The 27,903-nt window shown below is 26.3% G+C and overlaps 2 protein-coding genes across 2 annotated transcripts; one reads left to right on the top strand and one right to left on the bottom strand.

Moving 5' to 3' along the window:
- Positions 1–233: 233 nt before the first annotated feature.
- Positions 234–7,096, bottom strand: LOC145846376 (angiopoietin-related protein 1-like; the record flags this gene model as incomplete). Its single annotated transcript, XM_082953189.1, has 10 exons — positions 6,749–7,096; positions 5,683–5,832; positions 4,972–5,093; positions 4,045–4,206; positions 2,943–3,095; positions 2,557–2,695; positions 1,373–1,488; positions 1,090–1,204; positions 746–905; positions 234–395 (listed from the first exon to the last, which is right to left on the bottom strand). Coding segments are annotated over exons 1-10 (1,592 nt in total), but the record flags the coding sequence as incomplete, so codon positions are not given.
- A 2,390-nt stretch (positions 7,097–9,486) lies between these two features.
- On the top strand, positions 9,487–19,752 carry LOC145846377 (ras-specific guanine nucleotide-releasing factor RalGPS1-like). The gene is made up of 11 exons (XM_082953190.1): positions 9,487–9,496; positions 10,999–11,130; positions 11,523–11,616; positions 11,829–11,899; positions 13,027–13,141; positions 15,592–15,696; positions 16,620–16,829; positions 17,570–17,708; positions 17,920–18,015; positions 18,899–19,114; positions 19,512–19,752. The coding sequence occupies exons 1-11, from the start codon at positions 9,487–9,489 to the stop codon at positions 19,551–19,553; spliced, it is 1,230 nt and encodes a 409-aa protein (XP_082809316.1). The 3' UTR covers positions 19,554–19,752.
- The last annotated feature ends 8,151 nt before the right edge of the window (positions 19,753–27,903 follow it).

The following is a 27,903-nucleotide window of genomic DNA, read 5'->3' on the forward strand; positions in this document are numbered from 1 at the left end:
TTACTCAGTAAAAATGTAAAATGTTTCTTTTTTTTCTTAAATAGTACAAACTTTGAGATGATATGTTCATTGGATGTCTGTAATATATATTTTAAAAACAAGACAGCATTTAAGGACTTTATTATCTAATGAAAACAGCTTATAGAAAAAACAACAAACAACTTTTTTAAGTGAAATAACTTTTTGGTTTTTTATTCTTTATAAAAATACACAATAAGCAGTAAACAACAAACTTGTGATAAATTCCGTTTACATTTGAGTCACCACACGAATTGAACCACCATCCTGCTTCGTGGACTGCACCGCAATTTGTTTGTCTTGACAAATCGTTGTCCGAATCCCTCGTACTGAACCTCATGTGGTTGTTTCGAGTCATGCTGTCCCCTGCGTTACCACTGTGTAGAAAAATAAGATAAGCAAAGTTATTGAAATAAATTTAAAAAATAGTCTCAAAAATAACTTGAGTTGTTGTTCTCAAAAATATTGAGTAAATTTCTGCTTACTACAAAGTCAACTTTTTTTATTTGTGTGTTTTTTTCAAAAAACAGTTATCTAATCAATAAGTTTTTATTGTATAACTAAATAAATGAATGAATATGAAAATAGTTTTTGGCATCAGGAAAAAGCTTCTTGCTAAAATTTATGTTTTTCATAACCAGTATAACAACCAAATATCAAGAAGTATATATTTATATGAGTATTGACTCTAGAGCAAGACATAAAATATACATCACATTGTTGATACCTATAATGGGCGATGTTTAGTTGATACATTCTGTCTTCACCAAGCACTCTGAATCCTTCGTATTCTGCAAATCTTCTGTTGTTAGTCCAATCTTCCATCTCTACATGCAACTTGTAAGACAAATTTGAATTGTTCGTTAGTCTGTGCAATATGTCCAATCCTGTTGAGTTTTTAACACTTTTGCAACCACTTTTTAATGTTGATTTTACAAAATAAAATTGTAAGTTCCATTATTAAATGCATTAAGGATTATGTGCAATATAGTATTTTCATATAATGATGCTACTTAACACATTTTTTGTTGTTTATCAAATCTGGTTTCAAGTAGTAGTTTAACAACAAACCAATCCAGTATTCAGATTTGACCCTTCCGAAACCTTTCTTGTACATTTCCATTCCCCTGTTAAAATCAGTTTTTCCGTCAATTCTTCTCTGTATTATTATCCAGCCGCCCGGGTCCTACAAATAAAAAGATCTTGAAGAAAAATAAAACAATTTTTCATTTAAATTTGATGTTTTTAATAAATCTCCAAACAAGATAACTAAAGAATTATAGTATCAACTGAAGCATCTGCAAAACCTATCGACAACATTTTTGAAAGTTCAAAATAATAAATAAAAACTAACAAGGTCGAAATCGCACCAGACTTTCACAGATTTTCTTTCGCCAGGCAGCTTTATTCTGTAAATTCCACTTTCCTTGTAACCATGCTGCTGCGCGTGAGTACAGTCTATAAAGTGACCTGTGAAAATACAATTGTAATTTATAAATTGACCTGTGAAAAATGTTTGCAATTTATAAAGTGACCTGTGAAAATATAATTGTATTTTATAAAGTGTCCTGTAAAAAATATATATTAACAATTTATAAAAAAAGCCAGTGAAAATATACATAAAAAAACTAAACATAATAAATAGTTATAATAACAAAACTACCAATTACAGACAAACATAGTAATATAACCCCGGCAAAAAGTTATAAAAAATTAAATGAATATATATTTTTTTAAAATATTCGCAATTTATTAAACTAACGAGCAAAAAATATTTAAAAATAATTTGTGAGACTAATTATCGCTACATCAGTCTGTAAATGCAGTTATGCTTCTTTAGTTTCAGACACCGAATTAGTCAGAAAATCAATTTAAGTTTGTTAGTAAACATTAGTTGTTGCTCGCTATATGAGTGTAAAATTACCAGCTATTTTAAGTTTTAGTTAAAAAAAGTTGTGATAACGACTTGATCAAAAGTGAATATTGTTTTCAGACACTTGATAACACAGCAGTTAACTGTGCAAATATTTTCATACTAATTGTTACTAAAATATCACATATTGCTGTCAGCAATTGACAGTAATTTTCATCTTAGTTTTTATAACAAAAATTCTCTTCAAGTCGTTGGCATCGCGTTGGTGAATTGTGGTTAATTAATGCGAAGATAATATGTAGAAAATTTCCAATTTATTATTATTTGTTTTATTCTATAGTATTAACTTTTGTGATTGTAAATGATGACTCATGAAAATTGATTTAATGTTTTTTTGTTACTTTGTTCATTTTCTAAACTTTTATTCATGCAAATAACACATTATATTTTACCATAAACAAATGAAATCACTGTATTTTATTTGTTACTGAATTTACCTTAAAAACATTAGTCATACAGACTTATTTGTTAGTTATTTTTACAAGTTTAATAAGTTTACCATTTACAAATAACTTATTATGATTTTTGCGTTTTCTTCAAAAGGGTTGTCATACAAATTCTAGTGTGTTTATTTATAAAAATGTTTTTTTGTAAGTTATAATTACCGTGTGCTAATGCACTTGAATGTGTTCTTTTTGAAGATTGAAGTCGATTATTTTCCTCATTCGTGTCTCTTCTTTCTAATTGGCTGTCGCTCGGATCGTACATTGATCTGATTGGCTGCTCCTCGTCTATTTGTAACTCCTTTAAGTTATATTTATTAAGTTAAATTTTAAAATAGCTATTTATTTTATCAAAGTTTATAGGTTACAACTAGTAGTTATACGAATTTGTGAACTGAAAAAATGTATGAATATCGTAATAAAAATATTTCTTTTGGAAAATATTTTAGAGTTTGTAAATTTAGTGATTGAATGTAAAAAATAACAAATCTCTAATCATCATTAGAGTTGAAAAATTTATGAATGAAAAACGAGTTTAATCAACTAACAAATCTGTTGTTGACATTGCAAATTTGCTGCAATAGTTTAATTTGTTCCTTCATTCTCAGTTGTTCACCTTCCATTGACTTTATTTTATTTTCCTGATTCACCTTATCAATCGTCATTTCTCTCACTTTATTCTCCATCATCGTCACACTTTCCTGCATTATTATATATTTTTTTTTATAAAAGTTTTCATTATCCTTAAATTTCTTGAAATTTTTAAAGTAGAAACTAATAAAATCATGAAAATTCAAAATGAAAAACTTTTAAAAGGACATTTTTGAAAATATTGTTAACTAAATTATTATACTGTGGCAAAGTTTTAAGAAATAAGGTTCACTTGGTTCAAATAAAAATTTTCTTAATTTTTATTAACACTAAAGAAAAAACATTCAATATCTAAACTTTAAAAATACCTTGAATTTGATTCGAACTAAATTTTTAAGGTTTATAATTGTTAGTAATTTTGTCATTATTTCGGTAATAATACAACTCGTCTAATTAAATCACGTGGCCAGATTATGAATTCGGACCTTAGCTTAAAACTAATCAGTTCTACTTTTGTTTCGATTCTTTAGGCGATTTTTCTAATCTGTTTACTTATCTTATTTCGTAATTAGGGCTAATTTCAAGTTATCTTATTAGATCTAGCAATTCAAGTTATCGCTATTGCAGTTTATAATGAGACAACTTATTAGCCAGTCGTTTCGAAACTTCTAAAGAATTTTTGGCGGTAGAACTTGTTTGAACGTTGCGAAATTAAAACTTGATTATCTTAATGTTGGTGTAATTAACAAAATGTAGTTTGTGTTTTTTTAAACTAGGCTAGAGGGCATTATTGAGGTCAAAAGTCTTTTTTTTTTTTGTTTTAATTGTAAAAATAGTTCTTAGTTCTAAAGTTGTAAAATGTTAACTTTCGTAGTCATAAACTCCACAAGGGTTTACAAAGTTGAGCAATATTTTGACTCCCATGGAGTGATAACTTGTAAGGGACAAAAAGTAAATTTGTAATTAACTAGTTATTGATGATAACCTATAAAAAGAGCATTTCGTTTTAAAGTTCTGCTAGGTATGCTATTATAAAAGTAGTGTATTTTTCATTCTCACTTGTAATTCGTGGTACACTGATTTCTGCTCGAGTATTTTCGTGGTGAGTTTTTCGTAGTCCAGCTGATGATCTCTCTTGTTGATAATTTCGTGCATCAATTGCAAGTAGAGCTGGTTGACTCTTTCGTTTGAATTTGAACTCTCTTGCTTCAATCGTGTGATCTGTTGAAGTGATAATTTATGTTTTTTTTTTGTTTTTGAAATTAATATAGAATTAAACTTTGAACATATCATTGGTCATTAAATTGGTTTAAAAATTCAGTAGCTCAATATTTATCAGTATTTTATTTTAAGTATTCTGTTTTGTCTGCTCTTAATTACTTTTTCTCTTAAGCAGTACAGTTTTTTAATACAAACTGAAATCAAAAGTATTTAAGTAAATAAAAAATAATTATTCATGTCAACTGCAGTTAAAATAACCTTAAATGTCAATAGTTCAGATTGTATACATATATATATATATATATATATACATATATCGTAACAATGACAATTTACTAAGCTGAAGATTATAAGTAATCCAGTCTGGATTAAAATATTACTCGCATTCCAAAATAAACACGACCTTTTGCAACCATTTAAAATAATATCTTACTTAAATTTAATTCGAACGGATGCGAAATATGATTTAAATTAACTGTTTTTAAATGCAAGTGTATTGTGACTGAGCACGGTCTAATGCCAATTTATATGGTTAAATGGTTTCTATAAAGCTTGCAGTTTAATTGTGGATTAAAGTAAAGAGTGTATTTTTGTGCTCAGTCTGTCAAACAAATGTTATTGTGCAATAGATAGCTTTTAATAATAGTTCAGGATTTCAAAATAGTTTTGGCTTAGTTGTCTCAAACAAAACAGCATTAAATAATACTTTTTTATAATTGTTTGTTTAGGTTGTTTTCTAACAATATACAGCTACAAAATATTTACTGTTGAGATGGCTTCTTTGATTTGTTGTACATCCGGGTATCTTTTAAACTGCATCATAATATCTTCCTTGTTATTTTCAACAATCTTCTTCATTACTTCTATTCCCCCTCTCGCTTCAATTACTGTTGATATTTGTTGTTAACAAATACTAAAATGTATTTTTATCTTTTTATTACTGAAAATTTTGAATTAGAAGTTAAATTAAAAAATAAGGATATTAATTCAATGTTATTTTGGGAGTTTATTAAGTATGCAGTATAATAGTTAAATATTTCAAATATGTTCAAACCATTTGCAATATTCTGCAAATTAGATCATTTATATTCCAGTGTTTTTTATAAAAATTAATTTATTCTAATATCACAATGAGATACAATTCAAATGATGCCTTGCATTACATCATTTTAAAATTTACATTGAAATTAATCGTATTAAATTATTAATTCTTTTCAAAATCATTTTTTGCCTGAATTCCTCAAAACCACAATAAAAGTATTAATCTTATTAGTGATTGACATAATACCATATTAATCTTACTTATTAGTTTTATTGTAATTTTATAGGTTCAATTAGTAAAAAGTATGTGGAGATTTTTTATACTAAGCTTGGTTCGGATTTGATAAACTTAATTTTACATAAAAAAGAGTTTGTTTCTTTACTTTAGTCTAATTTTCTCTGATTTTGTATTATTTTATTACTTATAAAACTAACCGTGATCGTATAATTTTCTCATTTCTTCTTTCTGCATCAATTGCTGCTCAACAATTTCATTTTTACAAGTTGATTGAAAATTTAGTGCTGAAGTTGGAATTTTTATTTGAATTACGTCACTACATTCTTCTTTATTTTTCACTGGTAGATCTAGGAAATTAGATTGATAATTTATTTCATATATCCTGTAGTACTAAAGTCCTATTTATTCTTAATAAAACTCTTTAAGTTTTTAAATTTAAATGGACAGAGAAAAATATTTAGTAAAAACATTCTACAAAGAAGAATTTGTGTTGATACTAAGCCCTTTATGTTACCACCTTGTAAGGCTAAAATAATTGTTTTTTTTTAAAGAGAGTTTCAAACAATAGCTACATTATTACAGCTACTTGTTATATACCAACGAGTTTTAAGTAAAAAAGTAGAGTTGTTGATAGTTTTAATCTTTTTTAAGTAGAAATAAATTAACAAAGTCATGATGTTTGACACTAAGCTTTTTCAAACAAAAAAGTTGAGAATTTTCTTTTCAAGTTTTAATTTTAGTGAGATCATTGTTAACGCTGAGCCAACTTTTAAACAATGTAGCAGATTCTATTGCAAGTATTTAATTCTGTGCCAAAATGTTTTTCAAAAGAAATTGTTTACCAAAGGATAAGTGTTTAAAACCATGGCAAACATTTAAGTTTCATTCAGAACACGAATTATTAAGCGTTGTTTTTGTTGAAGTTACAGGTAAAGAAAATTTAAAATTTGTTTGAATTGATAATTTTTTTATCATCACTTCTATAAAAAGTTTTAAAGTAAACTACAAAGTTTTCTAATAAAATTTGATTTTTTTTTAGTTTTTGTTTAAGGTTAAGTATTTGTTGGTTAATTTAACACCAAAAGCTGTCAAGTATTGAAGTAAATTGGTCTAAAACGTGTTTCTAACTGTCAAGCATTTTAATTAGTTCAAAGTTTATTTTGCAAACAAATACTTTGCCGGCTTTTCGACACCGAACAAGAAATTCAAATTAACGCAGCTGTGACGTAACATTCAACATATTGTGACGTCGCGTAAACCGACCTCCTTCTTGTTGTGACGTCACTACTTCGTCGAACTCGCTCGATCCTTCTTCTAAAAACTGTGACGTCATAGAATAATCATAGCTGATTACGTCATCTAATCGTGACGTGATTTCTTCAAACGGAGCCGAAGTTGTGTTTTGAGGTTTACCAGTCGTCTTTTCCGGTTGCGTCGAATTCACCTGCCGACTGACCGCCGCTTCAGTCGTCGTTTGTTGAGTTTGTTGCGACGACGCTGAACTTATTACTGTCAAGAAAATGAGGGCATAGGAAAAATTTAAATGAAAAATTTTGGGCAGTGATTTTTTTATCATGATTCGATGTTTGTGCTTGTTTCATTTAAGTTACGTCATTGTATATCTGCAATGTAAAATTTTTTAGTTAATAATTTTAGAGCTAAGTATGCATTTCTTGATTTATAGATTTTACAAGTCATGTGTATATGTGTTAAGTAGAAATACTGATGAAACTAAAAAATAGCAGTTACAACATTTAGATATCTTAACAAAATATTAATAACTTTTCAAAATTTTAGTAAAATTAAGTTTTTGTTCTCTAAAAACTGTTGACTAAAGTTCATACAGTTTTGTATTTAAAAAGTACTGAAAACCTTGTTCTAATTTTTATTTTCCCATTTACTATCCTACAAACTCGTGGGAATTTTATTTTTGTTTACAACAAATTTGCACTCCTTGTTAACCGTAAAAACAATGTAAATATTTTCATTCAAAAAGAAGGAAATAAGTAAACAAAACAGAAACAAAAGTTTTACTGTCTGCAGGAATTTGCAAAAAAAAAGTGAACATTTTTTGAAAGTCGTCCATCACCTTAAAACAGTTGCTGTCTGTATTCCTTTGTAAAACTAATTTTAGCAACAAATCGTTGTGAAACACAAGTTTTCAGCAAATTAAGTGCACCCTAAAGTTTGCAACTAGTTTGCAATGATGTTTTTCTAAAATGAATACGTAATTTGGTGCTATGAAGAAATTTTTGGCGCCTTCTGAAAAACCACCGTTTCAAAAGTAAATTGACAGTTTTTTGTGGTAGTTTTCAGAATTTGGATAAAGCAAATAAAAAATATTGTAAAAAACAACTATTTTGTTGGCTGTAATCAAACTAAGTCATTAGATGATATTAAACTGAGTTATTACACGGGTCGTTTAACTTTTGAAAACTTTTTATTGAAAATTGAATTATGACATCATAATATTTATTAAGTAAATTATGTGGTGTGCCGCATGTTTCACAACAAATACGGGAAAATAATTCCACAAAACTTCCTCTGTATTAGTACAGATAACAACAGCAAAAATAACAAGTACTTCATTTTTTGTTAAAAAAAATTTCACCTATTTTATAAACATAAACAATTTTTGTGCATTAATTCTTTCGGCAACTTATAACTAAATTTTAAAGTAATTGATGTAGCTAATTCCTTCAAAAAATGTATTAAACTTCAACAAAATCTTTCTAAAGTATATGCTGAAATTTACTATTTTCAATACAAATTTAATTTTATTAAAATCAATCAAGACACTTCAGAAACAAGCAAAATGTTATTTAGTCACTGATGTTAAAATTGAAGTTACTATGAATTACTTCCGTGTTTCTTCTTCCATAATTCTCTCTTCTTAACATTTTTTTTCCACTTCTCTCTAATTTGTTTACTCACTAATAACTCCTTACAAGAAATTCTTCAATGATAATATCTTCCAAATGACGGTAAAAACTTTGGTTTAATTTTGATGTTTGTTCGTTGAAAAACTCTTTAATTATTTAAAAGGGGTTGACCTTTTTTTTTTACTTTCCAGTGATAACACCTTTTAAATCTGGACCATATTTCTAAAAACTTTAAAAATAGATAAAGTATTATTAAGCACAGAAAAAGAGACAAATAAAGACAATCGGTTTCCTTAAGACGATTTGAACTTTAAATTGCTTCCTTAATTGAATTAAGTTTGAATCTTTTTATAACTCTTACGGCTATATGTGACTGGATAATGAATTATTTTTAGAAATACTGCTTTTATTATACTCAAAGATACTCATTTCTACGCACTTTACAGTCATTTCGAAGAATTGATAATTTTTATTTTAAATTTTTTCATATGAGGTTTGATATTAAAATAACCACTCTTGTAATTCAAGCAGCTGTTTTATTGTTAAAACTTTAAAATTGCTGGTTATTACCAACATACCCGACATATTTCCTTGAAAACTCTTGCCACCCATGAAATTATTATTCATTGTTTTGTTACTCTTGTGAAAAATTATGGGTCTGAGTATCTGTTTCAGCTTGTTTAAATATTTAAGGCTCTGTTAAATTTGTTGGCGACCTTGAGACTTATAATTTGCTTTTTCGTTAAAGTTATCTGTCAAGTAAGCCAAGAAAAATATTGGTGTGTTTTATCGAGATAGATAAAATTTGAGTTTGCATTTCCTTGTACCAAAACTTAAACATTTCCATCAACAACCCCTTAAATCAGTTTAAATAGTTTTTTAGGTGCCAAATTACTTTTTGTCTGATTTTTTAAGTTATCTCTCTTCTTTTTTTTTAGCTGCTTTTTTTACAACTGTGTTTTTTTGAAAAACTTAAAAATATTACTTGTAAAACTTGAAAGTAACATCAACGACCAATTTATTCATGCTCGAAGCAACCGTTATTGTTGTCGTTTTACGACAATTTTCAACCTTGCAGCAATTGTGTGAGTCTTTGCATAAATGATTTATGATGTCATAATGGTCAACGGTCGGTGCTCAATGATGCCTGACGTAACGACATTTTAATTTTCGATTTTAAAGTAAACAACGGTTTTGTTGTAATAGCTTAAACTTTACAGAGTAATTTGCATAAATGTTTTTTTTGGTGAGATTATAGAAGCTTTAGTTTGTAAACTCTGGTAATGACAAAAGTTTTATGATTTTTGCAAACTTCTGATTCAGAGTTTTTTTTTTAATATTCTAAACCACTGATTAGAATTTCAACCCTTGTATTATTACTTATTTTTCAACTCCTTATTTAACTATCAATGTGCAAGTAAAATATTGTTACAAAATGTTGCTTGAATACAAAACTAACTGCTCAAAAAGTGTAACTGAAATTAATATATTTATGCACTAAATTACACCCAAATTAATGAAACCTGTCAGATGTTTCGAAATTATGTATAAGGAGCTTAAACGCGCTAATTCGTTCTTTAATTCATTTATGACGTCATAAGAACGGTTGAAAGTGTGGAAAATTAATAAGTGTCTGAAAATTTTATATAAGTTTCTTTAAGCTGACTGAAATTTATCAGATAAGCGAAAAAATACTCTTTGATTTGGTCACTTTAAATGAGAACGTTTCTCTGAATTTTCTTTTAGCTTAAAAAGCTTTACAAATTAGCAAGACTATAACTGAATTTATCTAAATTATTGTAATCATAGTATTATGACAACTAATTAACACACACACCAAACTTGTTTAAAAAACTACAATTACCTTTTAGCCTTGCTTAATTTGTTAAAAAGTTGCCTTAATTTGATTACTTGCAATTAAAAGTGAGCTTGATCCAGAATTGTTTAACGAGTAATATTGTTTGAATTAGTTCATTTTTGTTTGCTTTAAGGTTTATGGTTAGAAAACTTCCTGTTTAACGCAAATAAACGGTGATGTATGATGAAATGTTTTTAAATATCTGACTTTGTGTTAATATCCTTGCTAAATTAATGGAGCATGATGTGTTAGAATTAACTGTAGTTGAAAGTTTAATGTTTTCCTCATAATATCTTGCAATTTTTAATTTAGTTATAAAAATAATTTATCTTAGTCTTCTGTTAATTGAAATATTTGAGAAATTAACATTAGAAAACGTTTAAGGTTTTTTTTTGGCTGATATTGTTTTTGGTTGGAGAGCTATGTTTTTGATTTTTTTCTTACACCTAACCTTTTACTTTCAAAGTGAGTAAAAATTAGAATTTGATAGTTTTTCGATGTAGTAGTAATTATAGTATATTATATATATTATACCTAACAAAAAAAAACAGCAATTTCATTATTCAAACTTCCTCATCGAGAACAATTAAACATAACAACTAGTGTTAGCCTAAGTTCACAGCTTCGAAAAACAAGATGATTTATACAAAAAAAACGAATAATTTACAACTGAACATTATCCTAATAACATATAATACTGTTTAACATTGAAAAAATTGTATGCTCTATAAACCTCTTAAGCTTGCAAGTAAACATTAACAATATTTATACAGGAATGTACCTGGCAGATGTGATGTATGTGAACAGTGCGCATCCTGATACTGGAGGCTTGGAAAGTAGAGACAGAACATTTAAAATGAACAACATTCTCCGCACTATATCTGAATATCAACAGTCTGATTACAGTTTGTTTTGGTTTTTATGAATTAAGATTCAACTAATTGAAAAAAAACAAGTTAACGTTAATAATCTTTTTGCTTGTTAAATTTTTATTTATTTGTTTCTTTTTTAATTTAGTCAACTAAATGTTTAAGTTTTTTATAATTAACTTTAATAATTATTTTTCTATGTGTTTTTGATAAAAAAAATTATTACTAGTTACTTCTCTTTTTCTAGTTTATTTATTAAAACAATTTAGTACTGCTTAAAGTTTAAAACTCTAGAAGAGAACTAAAGTTTTTATTATAAATAATAAGTTTCAATGCTATAATAAAACTATGAATGTCGTTGATTTTTATAGACTATCAATACTTTATATAAATCGAATTTTTTTTGTTTATATTTTAATTTTTTATAGGTAATTTAGAAGAAGCCCCTCACATTCTTCATTATTTAAGTTCAATTGATTATATTGAAGAATTACAACGTTTTAAAGAAACAGAAAACTACAAGTTTGTTTAATAAATATTTTCCATAAACATACTTATTAATCAATAATTTAATTTAGCTATTTTTGTTTACAGAAGAAAACTTTAATCCTAATAAATAATATATAACTTACTAATCAATTATCGTATTCATAAGAAAATCAAGTTGCTGTAGTATTAACTTCACCCATTTTTATTAAAACAAGTTCTTACTACTTTTTATTTATTTTTTACAGCAAATCATTGAAAATTGAACCGGTATCGTCTCCCCATACTGAAGGTTCGCAAAACAAACCAGAATTTACAAGTTTGTTTTTTGATTATTTATGTTGTATATTTGTAAATTGTTTTAAAATATGTTATGGTCAATAATTTTGTTTTATTTAAAGTACGTGAATTAATTTACATTTTGAAAGTATAAAAACTCTTTATATGATACTTGATGTTATAGAAATATGTGAAAATTTTCTATTTTAAAAGCTACATTTTATTGGTTTAAACTTTTTGATAATAAATTCTATTTTTACACTTTAAATTCATAACACTGCTTGTTTTATGCTGGAAAGACTTTTAACAAAAGTTTAGTGTTGAACAAAAATAACTTTTTTATTAAATTAATCTTTTATCAGCATCGCTAGACGTAAATTAGCAATTAACTACGTAAAATAGGGTAATATCTTAGCTATTTGGAAGTTAATTTTGTTATAGACGATAAAATAACTATATTTAACGGCTATTTACGAATTTGTCTTTATTGTCTGCTTTTTTATTAAAAACAAATTGTATTTATAAATTAACAAAGTGTTTGCTACGCGCAATTTTCGATTAACGACAAAAATTTAAATTGGGGGAAAATTGTGGACACTATTGAATATTTCGCTTTTTATTAAAAAAGTTTTGTATATGTATATATATATAGAAAATATATTGGTGGGTCAAGAGCCTTTTATGAGCCACATTAAAAGTCCTTTACGAGCTGTTAATTTTTTTAAGATTTTACTTAATTGTTTTAAAATATACATACGAGAGATGATATGTGATGAAAACAGACATCACAGTTCACTCTCACATAAAAAATATCGTTCTTGTAGTCTTGAATTATATAAAGAACTAATTCTGACTTTTTTTATTAAATGTTTCTTAGCTAATAAGAACTTCGCGGTTCTTTTCTTGTGGGTCGCATATTTTTTTACCCTTTTTACATATAAGTAATGTTAAAACATATTGTGTTCAAGTAAACGATTTGAAGTTGTAAAACATAAATTTTTAAATACTTTGCTTTTTTCAACAAAAAGTAAGCATTAGAAATGTAGATTTAATAAGTTTAAGTTTCAGGTCACTATCTTTTTAAAAAGTATGACTTGTTTTTTTACAATATGTTCCTAATTTCTTTCTTTTGTTATTTTTTATAATAAGGTATAAAATTCTTTACAGAAAATGCACATCGCCACAAATTTGTGCCGGGCCACAGAAAGTCTCAATCATTAGGAAAAGATTTTCTCACAACCCACAATAAAATGAGGGCAGCAGAAAACAGAATACAAAAGAGGTGTTTATATATTAATTAAATATTTAAATATTATAGAATTTATAAAAATAAAATGTAAGATGCTAGAATGCTATAAAGGTTTTTCATATAATATAAAGTTAATATTCAAGTTATTTTAGAATTATTATTTCTTTTTTTTCAAATTAAATTATAATTAAAATACAAATTAAATTTAGTTTAATTAAGTTGCACAACGTTTTTATAAAGTTGTTTTACATTTTAAACGGATGAAAAAAGTTATATGTAATAAATTATAAAGTATATATAAATTTTATATAAATTTAAATTGCATGCTTGTTTGCTACTTTATATTGCATGTTGTTTTTGAATAGTTCTGCTTGAATTTTGTTTTGTGTTTGATCTTTTTTAAAGTTGGCGAGCATTATAAAATAATAAAATTTTAACACATGTTTTATTGTTAAATACTTCGTTATTATATTTAATTTATCCTTATAGAGTTAAAAGATGGTTACGGAAAGTCAAGAAATTCAGTTGTTTTTTTGTTTTCTTGCTCAAAACTCCCGTTATAAAACTTTGCGTAGTTTTGGTGTATAACGTTTTTACATGTTTTATTGAATTTAGACGTTAAATAAATTTTATCGAAATGTTTTTTATAATAAGAATAAAACTCTGTCTACTTGCATGAAGTAGAATCTATTAAAACGACGTTTTTACTTTTAATTAAATTTAATTATGTCAATAAAATTGAAAGTACTCCAAACAACTTATTTTAATGTTGTTTTTGTCTAACACTTTAGTTTTTTACCATGATAACAGTTTTTAGATTAGTTCATTGTCTGTATAAAATCTCAGTAACATATAGAGAATATTTCATAATTGAAATCTTATTTTTTTAGAAGATGTACTTTAATGGTATTGTAAAAGTTTTACTTTTAAGTACCAAATGAAATGAATAGTAGGCAAATAATGATTAAGTATTTGGTATATGCTATCGATGAATTTAACTCTGTTTGTATCTGAGCTTTTAGGTTTATAAATACTTATTTTTTTATACGACCAAAACTAAATATTAGATAAAAAGTCGCCAAATTGTGCTTAGTGATGTACAAGTAGAAAATAAAGCTAAGTGTTTGAGGTCAAACTTACAATTAGGCGTCTAATTCAAAGATTAGTAATTACCATTGCTTTATTGCAAGTACTTAATGTATAACAAATTTTAAAATATTACTGATAATTTAAAGTGAATTCGGTTTTCTGAAGGCATTTTTTCATACAGTGCGGCCCGCAAAAATACAAAAAACTCGATTTAAGGCTTTACACCAATGTATACTTTGATACAGTTTAAGCTTGTAATTGTCTTATAAAGATTTATTCAGATCATCAGTGTTCTAAATTATTAATTAATTAAACTAGTAGAGAATAGTAATTGCTGATTTCTTTCATATTCGATAAACAAAAGTTAAAAACATTTGATTAAGTCTTTTGATTAGTAAGCATTGTGCAGGGTTGCCACAAAGTCAGGAAATGTCAGAAAAAAACAAAAAATATCAAAAGTCAGGAAAAAATGTGAGTTTTTAAAAAAAGTCTGAAAACTTGACATAAACATGTTCTCATTTAAAAAGTTTGTCACTACTAAAAACTGCATTATTTTATTTTCTAAAACTTATGCATTTACAAAAAAAAAACTGTTGCTTTAACCAGTATAAAAACAAGATTAAAAAATTTACCTAATTTTAAGTCTTTAATTATGTATTTTTGAATCGGTTTTAAATAAGTTTTTGATTTAGAAAAATCAGGAAATTTTAATCACCTCGATCTGTGACAAACCAGATTGTATCATTTTTGTTTGCTCGAACTAAGAAAATAAAACCTAAAAAATTACTATTAGAATTTCATTCAAACTCCGACGGTTTTTAACATAAAGTTTGTTTTCGTATCTTGTTTAAGTTTATTATGGTAGCACACGTTGTAAACTCGTATTTCAATTATAACCATTTAAAAGTTTTGTAATTTATTTTTTTTTTACTAAATAATAAGATAAAAGTCATTTAATGGAAAATTAAACGTCAAAATTAAAAAAAAATATTTAAATCCAAATATTATCAAAAGTCTTGATTTATCAGTAATATAGAACATATTGTTTTTAACAACTGTCAAAAGTTCTGAGAAGATTTTTTATTATATTTTATTTTCGATGGTAGTATTAACTCAGTTGTAGTAATCATTCAAACGAAAGCTTTATATTTCGCATTGTCAAAATTAGCATTTTAGTTTTGACTCAATTTGTAAAACAATACTTATCTTTGAAGCCTTTATCAAAATGATCTTGGGTGTTTAGTGGTGTTTAATTTTTAGCGTAGTAAAAAAATTCGCTTGTTGTAATGAATGTTTGTAATTTTTAAATCTGAAAAATGATTTTAGGCGTAGCGAATCTCAAGTAGAGTTTGATTTTTTGAATTTTGATTGCTTTAACACTTTACAAAACTCAGGCAGTCTCTTGGAGCGAAGGAAAAGAAACTAAAACACCAGTGGTCGCCGAAACATCATAATAATAACCTTAAACTGCAACAAAACAACCTAAATCATGTTGCAAGGTACTAAAACAAAAATTAAAACTAATTAGAAATACTCAGCGCGTCTAAACAACAAGTTTAATAACTAAAACATTATTTTTAGCAAATAAGTAATACTCGTAGATGTAATAGTACTTAACTTTAAAAAACAAACTAATTTTACACTGAATAATAGAATACTTGCTGATTTGAATGTTTTGTTAAAACTATTAAATGTATCTCGTATAAAATATCAAGTACAATGTAAACTAAATTATAATGCAGATCAGGAATTAAAGTTTTTAACAATTTTTTTTTGCTTGCCACCGTTTTGTTATTTACACAAAAACTAGCATGTAGTTTTCTAAAAGTTAGTTAAGTTATTTTCGTTTATTTCTTTAATTTAATTACAGAAAAAAACCTTTTCTGCAAACTAAATAATTTTGTTAAATCAAAATTTGTTACTTTAAACAGGTTTTGTTTAATATGGAACTAAATTTTTTTAAGCTTTTTTTTGCTTCTAAAATATTAAATAATATGAAGTAATGAAAATATGAAAAAAAAACCTACACTTGTTAAAAAGTCTTATAAGGTTATAGCTACAATCACAAATTTTAATTTTTAAGATATTTAATATAAATAGTTCATAAAAATTATTTTCTTTTCGATAAAAATAAAGTTTGTATTAATGTTGTTTTTTATGTTTTTTGCAACATTAAAAGTTTTAATATTCTTTCAATTTAGTTAATCTGAGAAATACACAAACTAAAATAAATACGATTTATAGAATAAACACTTTGATATACCTTTCAGTGAGACTTTGGTATGAATACATATTTTTTATGTTTTCTGCAATATTTAAAATCTTTATAATTTTTTTAAATTTTAAGTATTATTGAGAGTGTATACACGATTAAAAATACATTCGATAAACTAAAGAAGTTTAATTTAATTTTTTTCCGCAGTGAAAGTCTCCCGAGAGAAGCGTCTCGTAATCACCGTGGTTACGAAAATTCCGTGTCGTTGCTTGACGACAGCATACTCGATAATGATGTCGCACAAGCAACCACGTCACACCAACCCATCAGTGACGTCATAACTGTTACGTCACAGAGCAGCAACTCGACGATTTCGAATCTCCATGACGACCAAGTCACCTGCATCACCAGTCACAGGTTGAAATTATATCTTTTTTAATTAAAAGTTAATTTAGATTTTTATTTGAGAATAAATTTAAGCACAGTTTAAATTTTTTGTAGATAAAGTTTTGTTATAAGTTTTTTGAAAACAGAACAGCAAAGATTTTTTGTTAGTTATTTGTTCAAGCATTTATTATACAGTATTACTTCAGTTAGTATACTTTTTATAAAGACACGTACATTCTTATGAAAAGTATCTGTTAGCTTGTGAACTTTTTTTTTAGTTTACAGCATACCTGGTTTAACATTGTAAAAAATTGTGTTATTTTTTTGATAATAAGTTATTTGTATGAAAAATTTTCTAAATAGTTTTTTATTTTAAAAGTTGTACTTATAAGGAGATTTAAAATTTCAATAAGTATCATGCTCGGTTTTAAAACTGACTAAGCCTTTAATGGTATGCTTTTTTTTGAGCTCTGAGTATTTTCGTAACAGCTGATGTACATACCAGTTTTTTTTTGTTCAAAATTTTTTTACCAAAAGAGTTTTCATATAGAGTACTTCAACCTCAAAGATTTTATTTAAATAAAAACAGATCATGGCAGATTTTAATGAGAAAATTAAATAGAAAACCCAAACATAGAGCTTATTACAAGTCAACAAGGCATAAGTGAGATAACTATTTGTTTAAATTAGTTTAAACTTTTATTACTTTTTTTTTTAAGTAGTTACTTAAAAATATCGTTATATTTACAAATAATGTGTTTTCCCAACAGAGGACTTCAAGTGGCAAGGAAGAGCGCTGCGCAACAAAGAGTTCCTATGACGTCATCGCTCAATCAACAACACGTTGATGATTGCTTGGAAGGAGTTGTTAGGAGAAAGTGCGTTAAAAAGAGGGGGAGGAGAAATAGCGTTGGTATTTTTATTAAAAGAGTTTTTATATTTTGTTTATTTTTTTTAAATAAAATAATTTTCATAATTTTTTTGTTTTTCTTATTTCAATACTTAGTAAACTTTAATTTTTCTTAGAATTTATTTTTAAATCTTTAATAGTTTCTAAAAAGCTCCCAGAATATTATTTTTAACCATCTTTTAACCTATACTAATTTATTTTATGTGACAGATTTGCTCATGGAAGAAGTATTGGGCCCGACTATCAATTGGCAACCTTCAATTATATTCCTGTAAAACATTATCATCTGGAACCAATAGAAATCATGTAAATTTATATTTATTTACTATAAATTAGTTAATTATTAACAATTTGCAACCTTCAATTATATTCCTGTAAAACATTATCATCTGGAACTAATAGAAATCATGTAAATCTATGTTTATTTTTTGTTAAATAGTTTATTATTAACAGTTTGCAACCTTAATTATTTTCCTGTAAAACATTATTTTCATGTTAACATTGTAAAAATGAAATTTTCTGGAACATTTATTATTTCATATTTTACTTGTTTTAACAAAAAGTACTTCTTAAAAGAAATTAAGTTACATATAATTACTTTAATTTATTCTTCTATTTGACTTATTATTTTATTTGCTGTTTTTGAGTATTTTATTCTAAACTTAATCTTCTTACTTGGTTGAAAATGTTTCTTTTTATCCCTAAATAATGGTTTCCTCAATTAGACGGAATTTGTTTAATAAGGGTTAAGTTTTTAATGGGTAGCTAAGTAATGAAGGAGTGATAGTTAATAAAAGGGGCAACTAGTTTTCAAACTAAAAATGATTTTAGGAAACCCTGCTATAGATACTTCGAAATCGAAATGTAGTTTTAACTAAGTTCATTTTCTGTAGTTTTTACTTATAATTTATAACCATATAACATTTTTACACAACTAAAAGTGCAGCCTAGCAAGCAGTATTCATATTTACTTTGATAATATAAGTACCTTCTATTTCACTAGTTATATTTTGGCCGTATCCTTTATTGATTAATTGCATTGTTTAATTTAAATGTGCATTTTAGTTCTTTTAAAACACGGAAGGAGTTTTGAACTTTAAATTTACTTCAATATTGTCAAATTTTTTTTCAATCCCAGCAATTAATAACAAATATCTTATTTAACCAAATTTTATGTTTATTACCACAGTTCAAAACGCAACCCAGCAAGCAAATGTTTATTTCCAACTGGATGGTGATAGCGCCCACTACCGGTGATAATTTTAACCACTCAACCAGCAGTAGGGAGTTTCAGCTGTGCCACGCCGAATCGGGAACTGTTTACAAGTTTCAAGTTGGGGGAAAACACCCGAACTGCAACCGATGGGTGGAGTATTTTCACATGGCCGTAAAACCCAATACTGCTGTTAGTTAGGAGTTTTTTTTGATAAATAAGTTTTAAAAAATTTTTTTTTAAATCTAAGATTTGAAGATTCTAAGATTGAGATACAGTTTTGTCAAAAAAAATATTAATCTTATACTGCTGTTAGTTTTGGAATTCGTTTAAAATTTATTTAAAAAATTTACATATTTTAAAGGTTTGTAAATAAAAGTAAATCTAGAATTAAAAGACAGAAATTAAATATTTTTTTTATAAATAAGCGGTGATATACAGAAAATCAAAATTTAAAGTTTTTTTTTTTATTTAAACTTAAAAAGTATTGGCCTAGTAAAACTATTTTTACAAACTGAAAAAGTATTGGCCTGGTTATTTATGAATTTATTAAACTAAATTGTTAAAATTTACCAGTTTTTTTTTTCAGCCTGAAAAGGATCTGATAGATTTGAACGAGGAAGTAAGATGATAATCTGTTTATTTATTATCAAAAAAAAAAGTTTAATTATCGGGTGAAAATTTGATGCAAAAAATTCCACTTGTTATGATTATGCCAACATTTAAAAAGTTTTTATTTATTTTAAGCAATGCTACTGCCAACAGTTTAATTTAAGATTTTTTATTTAATTTTTCAGCAGCTAGCTTTTTTTTATGTTTTAATCAAGTATAACGTGCTTCTAATATTTTTAAATTTAAAATACAAAGTTTATAATATTTTGCCGCTGTTTGTTTTAAATTTGCTGTTAAATATTTTAAGCAAACTTTAAAGAAGCATTATTTTACTTGTGTATAATTTCATCGAATAAACACTGTAATATTCATACTAGTTAAATACAGATACAGAATGTATTTGTGATTTATTTTAACAAAATAAACTTAATGATTTATTATGATAAATTTTTTCCACTCCTTATGTCTCAGTTAAATTATTTTTTAAATTATTGTGAAAATATGTATCTAAATATTTTGAAATATTTAGACGTTAGTATGTTAAAATACTCTGTACAAGGATTACACATGTAATTTTAATTATCGCCAACCATATTTTTTAACCATACTGGTAAAAGTAATGAGTAATCGCCCTCTTTATTGGATATGGTCCCTTTACTAGTTATTGGCTTCTTAAAGCAAAGTGAACTCCTGCTCGTTTCTAAGTGTAGTGTGAATGTCTATTCGAAATCATTATTATTTATTTTTATAACAACATAAGCAATTTAACTTGTAGCTATAACTTTTGAAAGCTTAACCGTTTACAGTTTAACAATAAAGCTGTTTTTGAAATTATGAATTTAGCTATTTAAACAGAATTGAACCTTTTAAGGATTGTAATAGTTTTTATATTGGATTTCATGAACTTATTTTAAAGTGATCTTAAAGTGTTTTATTTTTTAGACAGATAAGTTTTCTTGTTCTAGTTGTACTTTTAATAGAATAGCTAGCCACAAGGTTGAACATTTTAAGTAATGTTTACAACTAAGGCTATAGGGGGGTTAAACACTTTGATTACAAGTTGATCTTATTTAATAGAACACTATTTTAGCTACCAGATGCTTTTAATAGCTTTACAAAATTCAAAGTAGCTTTTGAGATATAAGCGGTCAAAGACGGAGAGTTCAATAGGGACCTAGTGGAAGGCGCAAGCTAAAAACGCGGAAATATCCATTTTACTACAAATCTATTTCCTCCTAGGTTTTTTAAGCTAGGTACCTAAAATTTTCAAAAAAATTATTCCTTACACAGTTTAAAAGCTTTTGAGTGTTAGAATAATCTAAATTTACAAATTTGAGGCTAACATTAAAAAAAACACTTTTTTTGAAAAAAGGGGACTTTTTCTCAAAATAAAAAAATTTTCTACACTCAAATGATTTAAAATTTAGTAAAGAGTAAACTGAAAATTTAATAAGATTGCTTAAAAACTGTAGGAGGAGATAGATTTTTAATGATATGGTTTTTTTCGTCTTTTTAGTTTGCACCTTCTATAAGGAAGCTATTGAGCTGGCCGGCTTTGACCCCTTGTATCTCGAAAACTTCTTTGAATTTTGTTAAGCTTTAAAAAGTGTCTGGTAGCTAACATGAAAAACTATCAAATAAGATCAACTTGTAAAAATCAAGGTGGACCCCCCCTATAGTCTTACCAATCTTAAATTAATTAAAATCAATTTTTTGAAGAAAACTAACTAGAAAATCACAAAATATTTAAAACTGGATCATCTTAAACTCATTCAAAATCTAAAAGAAAAATAGCCTGAGGCAGCCTTAGATTTTCAAAAATTTTGAAACTAGCAGGGTTGCCACTGTTTAAATCAAAAAAAAAACTAGCTAAAGTGAGTATAAAATAGCCTGAGTTAAAAATTTTTAAATCTAATAATCAGTCGAACAACTAGCAATAATGTTGACAATTTGGTAGTAAAGTTTTTAATTTAACAACATAGGTAAAGAGTTGCATTTCTGAAATGTTTGTTTCATAGTTTAAATGTAAACATATGTAAATTAGTCACGTGTACAAAATGAGCCATTCACGGTAGGTGTTTATTTTTTGAACGTATTTTCTGACGAAAATGACTCTTTTTAGTTTACAGAGGGTTTGTTTTTGAAAAATACTTTTCTGTATGCTCTTTTTTTTACCAACTAAATCCAAATCGGCCGGATCTCTGTTAGGATCCGGCCGGACCTGGATCCGGACTTTTTTTTCAAATTAGGATCCGGCCAGACCCGGACCCGGACTTTTTTTTTCAAATTAGAATCCGGCCGGAACCGGATCCAGATTTTTTTTTCATATCAAGATCCGGCCGGTTCCGGATATCAGACAAAAATGGCAATATCCGACCGGACCCGGATAGTGAGTCCGGTACATTACTAATTAAAACTGAAGTTATCAAGTATACTTCAATTATATATTGAACAAGTTTTTTTGTTACCTTTTTATATTCAAAGTAGGCAAGAAATACTTTTCTTTGTAAAAAAAAATGTGTGTTTTTTTTCTAACAAAGTACAAATCTAAATATACAAATACGTATATGATACTACCAATTGTTCTATAAAAATAGCTTCTACCATACCTTAAATTAAATCCTAAAAATTTCAAGGAATATCTATGAATAGATAATTACCTAAAAACTTTAACACGAGTATAACTGTTCCAAACGTAAAAGGGGCTAAATTGCACGTGTGGACTAAATTGCACGAAGACAAAATTTTACAAAGTCAAATTTGCACGAAGGAAAAAAATTGCTCGTAAACGATTTTGCACCAAGGGTCAATTTTGCACGAGAGTAAAAAAATACAAAAAAAGTTACTGACCGGTTAGGGGTAACAGTAATAGTGAAAAAAAAAAAACAACAAATAGAAAATATTATTGAAAAAAGAAAAAAAAATACCGACCGAGGGTAAAGGTAACAGTGATAGTAAAAAATAATTAAAGAATAAAAATAATAGCTAAAAATAATAATAACTTACCGACCTAGGGTAAGGGTTAAAGGTAACAGTGATAGTAAATGAGAAACTAAACTAAAATAACTAAATTAATACAAAAATTAAAAACTAGATTAAAAAAAATTAACCCGTGCAAAAATATCTCCGTGCATAATTGTCTGCTCGTGCAAAATAAGACTTCGTGCAAAAATGTCTTTGTGCAACTTTGTGCCCTCGTGTAAATTAGTCTTCTTGCAAAAGTATCTTCGTGCAATTTTGTGCACTTGTGTAATTTCGTACGCTCGTGCAAGTTTGACAGCTACCCGTATAAGTGAGTTTCTAAGGTAAAGTATTTTAAAATAGTTGTCGTCAAAGTGTGCATTAATGTACACGAAATTTTTTTTGGGTTGCATTAAGTTGTTAGGGTACACCAAAAAAAAATTTCAGTTTTTTTTTTTGACGCTTGTTTATTTCAAGCGAAATATTTAAAACCAGCCCTGGTGTTTGATTTGTCTTTTATTTGTTGGCCATTTTACTCACAACTATTTTGGCTTTTAGTCTCAAGTATAGTTCTTTAAGAACCGAACTTGTTTAGTTATCTTAGTTAAAAAAATGAAAATAATAATTTTGTACATTTAGCTGCCAATGTGATGAACAGTTTAAAGGACTAAACTTAAAAGGTTAGTACTTTATGCATCAAGTGGTGTTAGCAAACTACAATATTATGCTTAGTAAAGCAAGTTTCCTATTTTAAAATTAAAACAACATACACTCTTCATTTTTTAAACTGTTCCTACAATTCTACCAAAAGTAGTTCAGTAATAGTTAAGGTTTAAAGCTAAGTTTTATAATTAAATTAAAATTTTAATAAATAATGTAAATAAAGTTAAAAATGTTGAATTCAAGTATCAATTCTGTTTTAATAGAAAATAATTAGTACTTAATAATATTAAATAATTTCTTTGTTGAATTTGAATTCTACATATAAAAGTTAAACAATATAATAGCTTAAATTAATACAGAGTTGCCACAAACTAAGCTAGTGTGAATTTTTTAAAGTACTTCAAACTGGCTCAGATTTTTCTGATTTGTTTTTTTTTTATCTCAGACCAGTTAGGTTGATTTATTTTTAAATTTTTATAACTTTGTTCTTTAAAATTATTTTCTACTTGTTTCTGTTGTTTTAACAAAAAAAAAACTACATATTTTCCAGTTTTTGAATTTGTCTACTGATGATTTTCTTAGTTTATTCTTTTCAACAACTCATGACTAAGACTAGTTTGGTTAAGCTAAGGCCTGATTTTATTAAATCTTAACTAAGACTGTTATACTGAAAAATTGCAACCTGTTTTTATCCAGATCTAGGTTTTAGTATGATTCAGTTTTGCCACACACTTAACCTAGCTTAACTTTTCATAAAAATAAAAAATGACCAAGTATGTTTTTATGCAAAAACTAGACTAGTTTTGATATTTGTGTTAAACCTCAGGGTACTTATCTCTAAGACTTTTTATAAATATGATTTGTTATTTTAGATTTTAATTCATTTGATTATCATAATGTTATATAGTTTTATATATGTATATATTTATTTAGCTTAAGTACTTTCTTAGCTTTTTCTTTCTCTTTTTTGTTCTAAAACTCTAGATAACATAAGCTAATTTTATGTAATTCATGCAGTGTTCCACACTTAAGATAAATAAGAACAATTTGAATTTTTCATTAATCCAAAGATACTTTAGGGACTTTGTTGAAAATCTCATTGTAGATTTTTTTCTAGATATAAAATTACATTTTTTTGTTGTAGTTTAATTATTCCAATATTTGAAGACCATTTACTCAGGACAGTTTTTCTTTTACTTGAGAGATTTCTGCTCATGCTTGCTCTTGGTTACTCAGGCTGACTTTGTTTTAGTTTTAAAAAGACAAACCTTGATACTACTTCTTTTAAAAATAAAAAATTCTTTTGGACTTAAGTTAAAATACCAACTAGAGATGCCAGTATTATGTTTCTTCAATTTATTAGAAGATTTATAATATGAGAGTTGAAAAAAGTAATTGTTACTTTGTATTTTATAAAAATAATAAATTCTTTTTTTTTTACATTATATAACTGGGACCTGTATTGACTGGTTCCCTGTTTCCTGTGCACCCTCTAAAAATAGAAAAAAAAATTTACTAATCATTAGAAGCATTGTATAAATATTTGACTTAACTAATTTGCTAAATATTTAAACAATGAATATTGAATTTATTTATTTATGAAAGATTACAATTTCACATTTAGCTAGGCATCTCTTAAAGCCAGCTGAATTAAATTTAGAATTAAATTTTTATTGTGATGCCGCAACAATAGTGTACTTAAGTTTTACTTTTGATCTGGGGAACTATTTTCTAAGATTTTTAAAACTTCACGAGCATAAAGTTAATTTTATAGGCAAACTTATAAATTAAAAAAAAACGTAAAACTTTAATGTCAATTATTATCCTTATCTTAAAAGCTATCTAAAAATTGTTTTATTTTATTTTAGAGACGCACCTTTGTCTTTAATTTAAAAAAAAATTGGTTTGGGGTTGGAATTATTTCATGGGATCACTCCGAAAATAAAAGTTTTTTTTCTTTATTATTGTCTTAGAACCAAAAATAAATATTTTTTTTTCCCTTGGTTTGCATGTTATTTAAATTTTTAAATGTTTATTTTATAAATAATTTTAATATATTTTACGATTTGGCCCCAAAGCGAAATGATGTATATTACACTATCATTTGCCTTGGCCATTTCCTAGATAAAAAATTGATAAAAGGAAAAAAATATTAAGAATGTGAATTACAACAAATTTAATTAAAATGTTTTGTTATTCACATTCTTATTGATTTTTTTTTTCTTTTTATCAATTTTTTATCTAGGAAATGGCCAAGGCAAATGATAGTGTAATATACATCATTTTGCTTTAAGGCCAATCGTAAAAGATATTAACACTATTTATAAAATAAACATTTAAGAATTTAAATAACATTCAAACTAAAGAAAAAAAAAATATTTTATAAATTTAAAATAATTTTGGTTCTAAGGCAATAATAATGAAAAAAAAAAACCTTTACTTTTTGAGGGACCCCATGAAATAATTCCAACCCCAAAACATTTTTTTTAATTAAAGACAAAGATGCGTTCTATAAAATAAAAAAAAATTTTAGGTAACTTTTGAGATAAGGTAAATAATTGACATTAAAGTTTTATGTTTTTTTAGAAATTAATAAATTTGCCTATAAAATTAACTTTATGTTCGTTAAAACTTACATTATAAATGCTATTAAAAGTAAATGAATGTTTATTAGGTATTGCTCATAGACTAGTAAGTAAATTATTACTTCAAAAATGTTCAATGTTCAAAATTGAGGTCTAATTACACTTATTTTATTGTAAAAAACAATCTTTTGTGAAGCAAACCATTTCATTTTTAACTACAAAGCAATTGAAAGTTTATTTGAATATTGCAAGTTCAACATGTATACAATTATTTTTAAAATTTTAATTCATATGCTCACTGAAAACTGACTATGTCATTTCACCAATTTGACCACGACATTAATTTAGTGAAACTTTAACATTTTCTTTGAATATTCATTTAACTTCGTGTCTTTTCATGTATAAATGTATCTACAACTGGGTTTGAATCTTGTAATTTTCATTTTATAGAGTTTTTTATAAAACCAACATTAGGCCCCTACACCAACAGGTAAAACATGTAATTGTCATTTGATGATATATAAAACTTATTATTCAAGTTCTTTTTTGTATGTGCTTTGACCACGGGGTTTAGATTTCAAAATATTTAATCAAGAAAGATTTTAAAACCATTATTAGGACTTTTACACCATCCGGATACACATTTAATATCATTTAAATAAACTTTCATGATTAAGTTAAATTAATATTTTTTTAAAATTAGACTACAAGAAATTATTAATTTATATCAAAAGATATTAATAAAGTGTAAATTAAATTTTAAAAAAAAATCATCCAAATATATCTTAAACTTTTAAATAAACTAGTTTTTTTTTTTTGTAAATGCTTATTACCGTTTTAATTATTTTGATTTTATTCGATTTGATGCAAAATCTATAACTTCATAACTTTTTTATGTATATTCACGGCATACGAGAGTCAAGGTTTCGGCTCTGTAGACTCGCCAAAAACATCACAAATGTATCGCCGAGAGTCTACAGAGCCGAATCTTTAACTCTCGTACGCCGTCGGTCTACACTCTACAGAGTCGTTTGTAGATTAACGACTGCAAGTTTTACGGTTGTGACTAACTGATGAGTCCTGATCAGGACGAAACCGGTCTACCGAAGCTTGTGGTCTGATGCTCGAATTTGTATGATCAGCCCTTTTTTTAATTATTTTATTTTAGTAATGTCTTGAACTTAACTGAAAAACGTGTTTTTAAACTATTATTTTTTTTATAGTTTTTATGCCTAACTTTTTTTAAATACTTTTGTGAGTACTAAATTCTTAGACTAAGACATAACAGATTCTTATTAAATTTCAGTTGTCTATTATAGAAACTAATTATACTGTTAGAAATATCTTATTAAGCTAAAGAATAACAAGTTTTGCACCATTTTTTATTACGATTTATTTTAAGCATTTTTACAGACCTTATAATACACAAATATATTTTTTTAAGATTTGTAGTTGTAAGATATTTACAGGTTTAAATAATAAATTTTTTAATTTAGTACTTAGTTATAAAAAGAAATACTATAATCATTAGAATAGTAAACTGTGTAGTGATAACTTTAATTTTTGAAATATTCAAATACATACTTTTGTTAAACTAACTAGCAATATAATGCACATAATTATGTATAGATTACATATTGTAATGTTCAAAATTAGTTTAAAGTTCTCAAAGGTTAAATAAAATTATGTAGTCTAGAGCAGATATTAGTTTCAAACATGTTAATAGTTTTAAAATGTTTATAAGTTTTATCAAAAACTGTTTAGATTTATAACAAGTATGCATAGAAGTATTTCAAGTGAAAAAAAAGATTCACCAGTTGCTAGTTCGTCTACGTGTATTAACGGTGAGAATAGCCAATTTGAAAAAGTCAACCTTAAAACAAGTAGTTCATCTAGTACACATGTTGAAAGTTTTAAAATTTGCAAGCTGTGCAAAGAAAATATTATTTTGAAAACTGATTTCGTAAAAAAAGGTAAGAATAATTTCTGAAAGTTTATGTTTTTGTTTTGGAAACAAGTTGCAGCGAATGTTGATAATAAAGTTTCTTATCTGTGTTTGATCCTAAAAAATATTTTACTTTTATTAAATTTAGTCATAAAAGTTGTTAGGTGAGTATATATATATATCCACAATAAATTAGTCAATTTAAGTTTATGTCT

Source organism: Thalia democratica, unplaced genomic scaffold (genome assembly GCF_965202585.1).
Source record: "Thalia democratica unplaced genomic scaffold, ktThaDemo2.hap1.1 HAP1_SCAFFOLD_423, whole genome shotgun sequence".
Classification (NCBI taxonomy): Eukaryota; Metazoa; Chordata; class Thaliacea; order Salpida; family Salpidae; genus Thalia; species Thalia democratica.

Bases quoted from the DNA above. Each gene is read 5' to 3' on its own strand.
- LOC145846377 (XM_082953190.1), top strand. The intron at 11,900-13,026 runs GTTTGTTTTTTG...AATTCTTTACAG, and splicing joins AAACAAACCAGAATTTACAA to AAAATGCACATCGCCACAAA. The intron at 16,830-17,569 runs GTTGAAATTATA...TTTTCCCAACAG, and splicing joins ACCTGCATCACCAGTCACAG to AGGACTTCAAGTGGCAAGGA.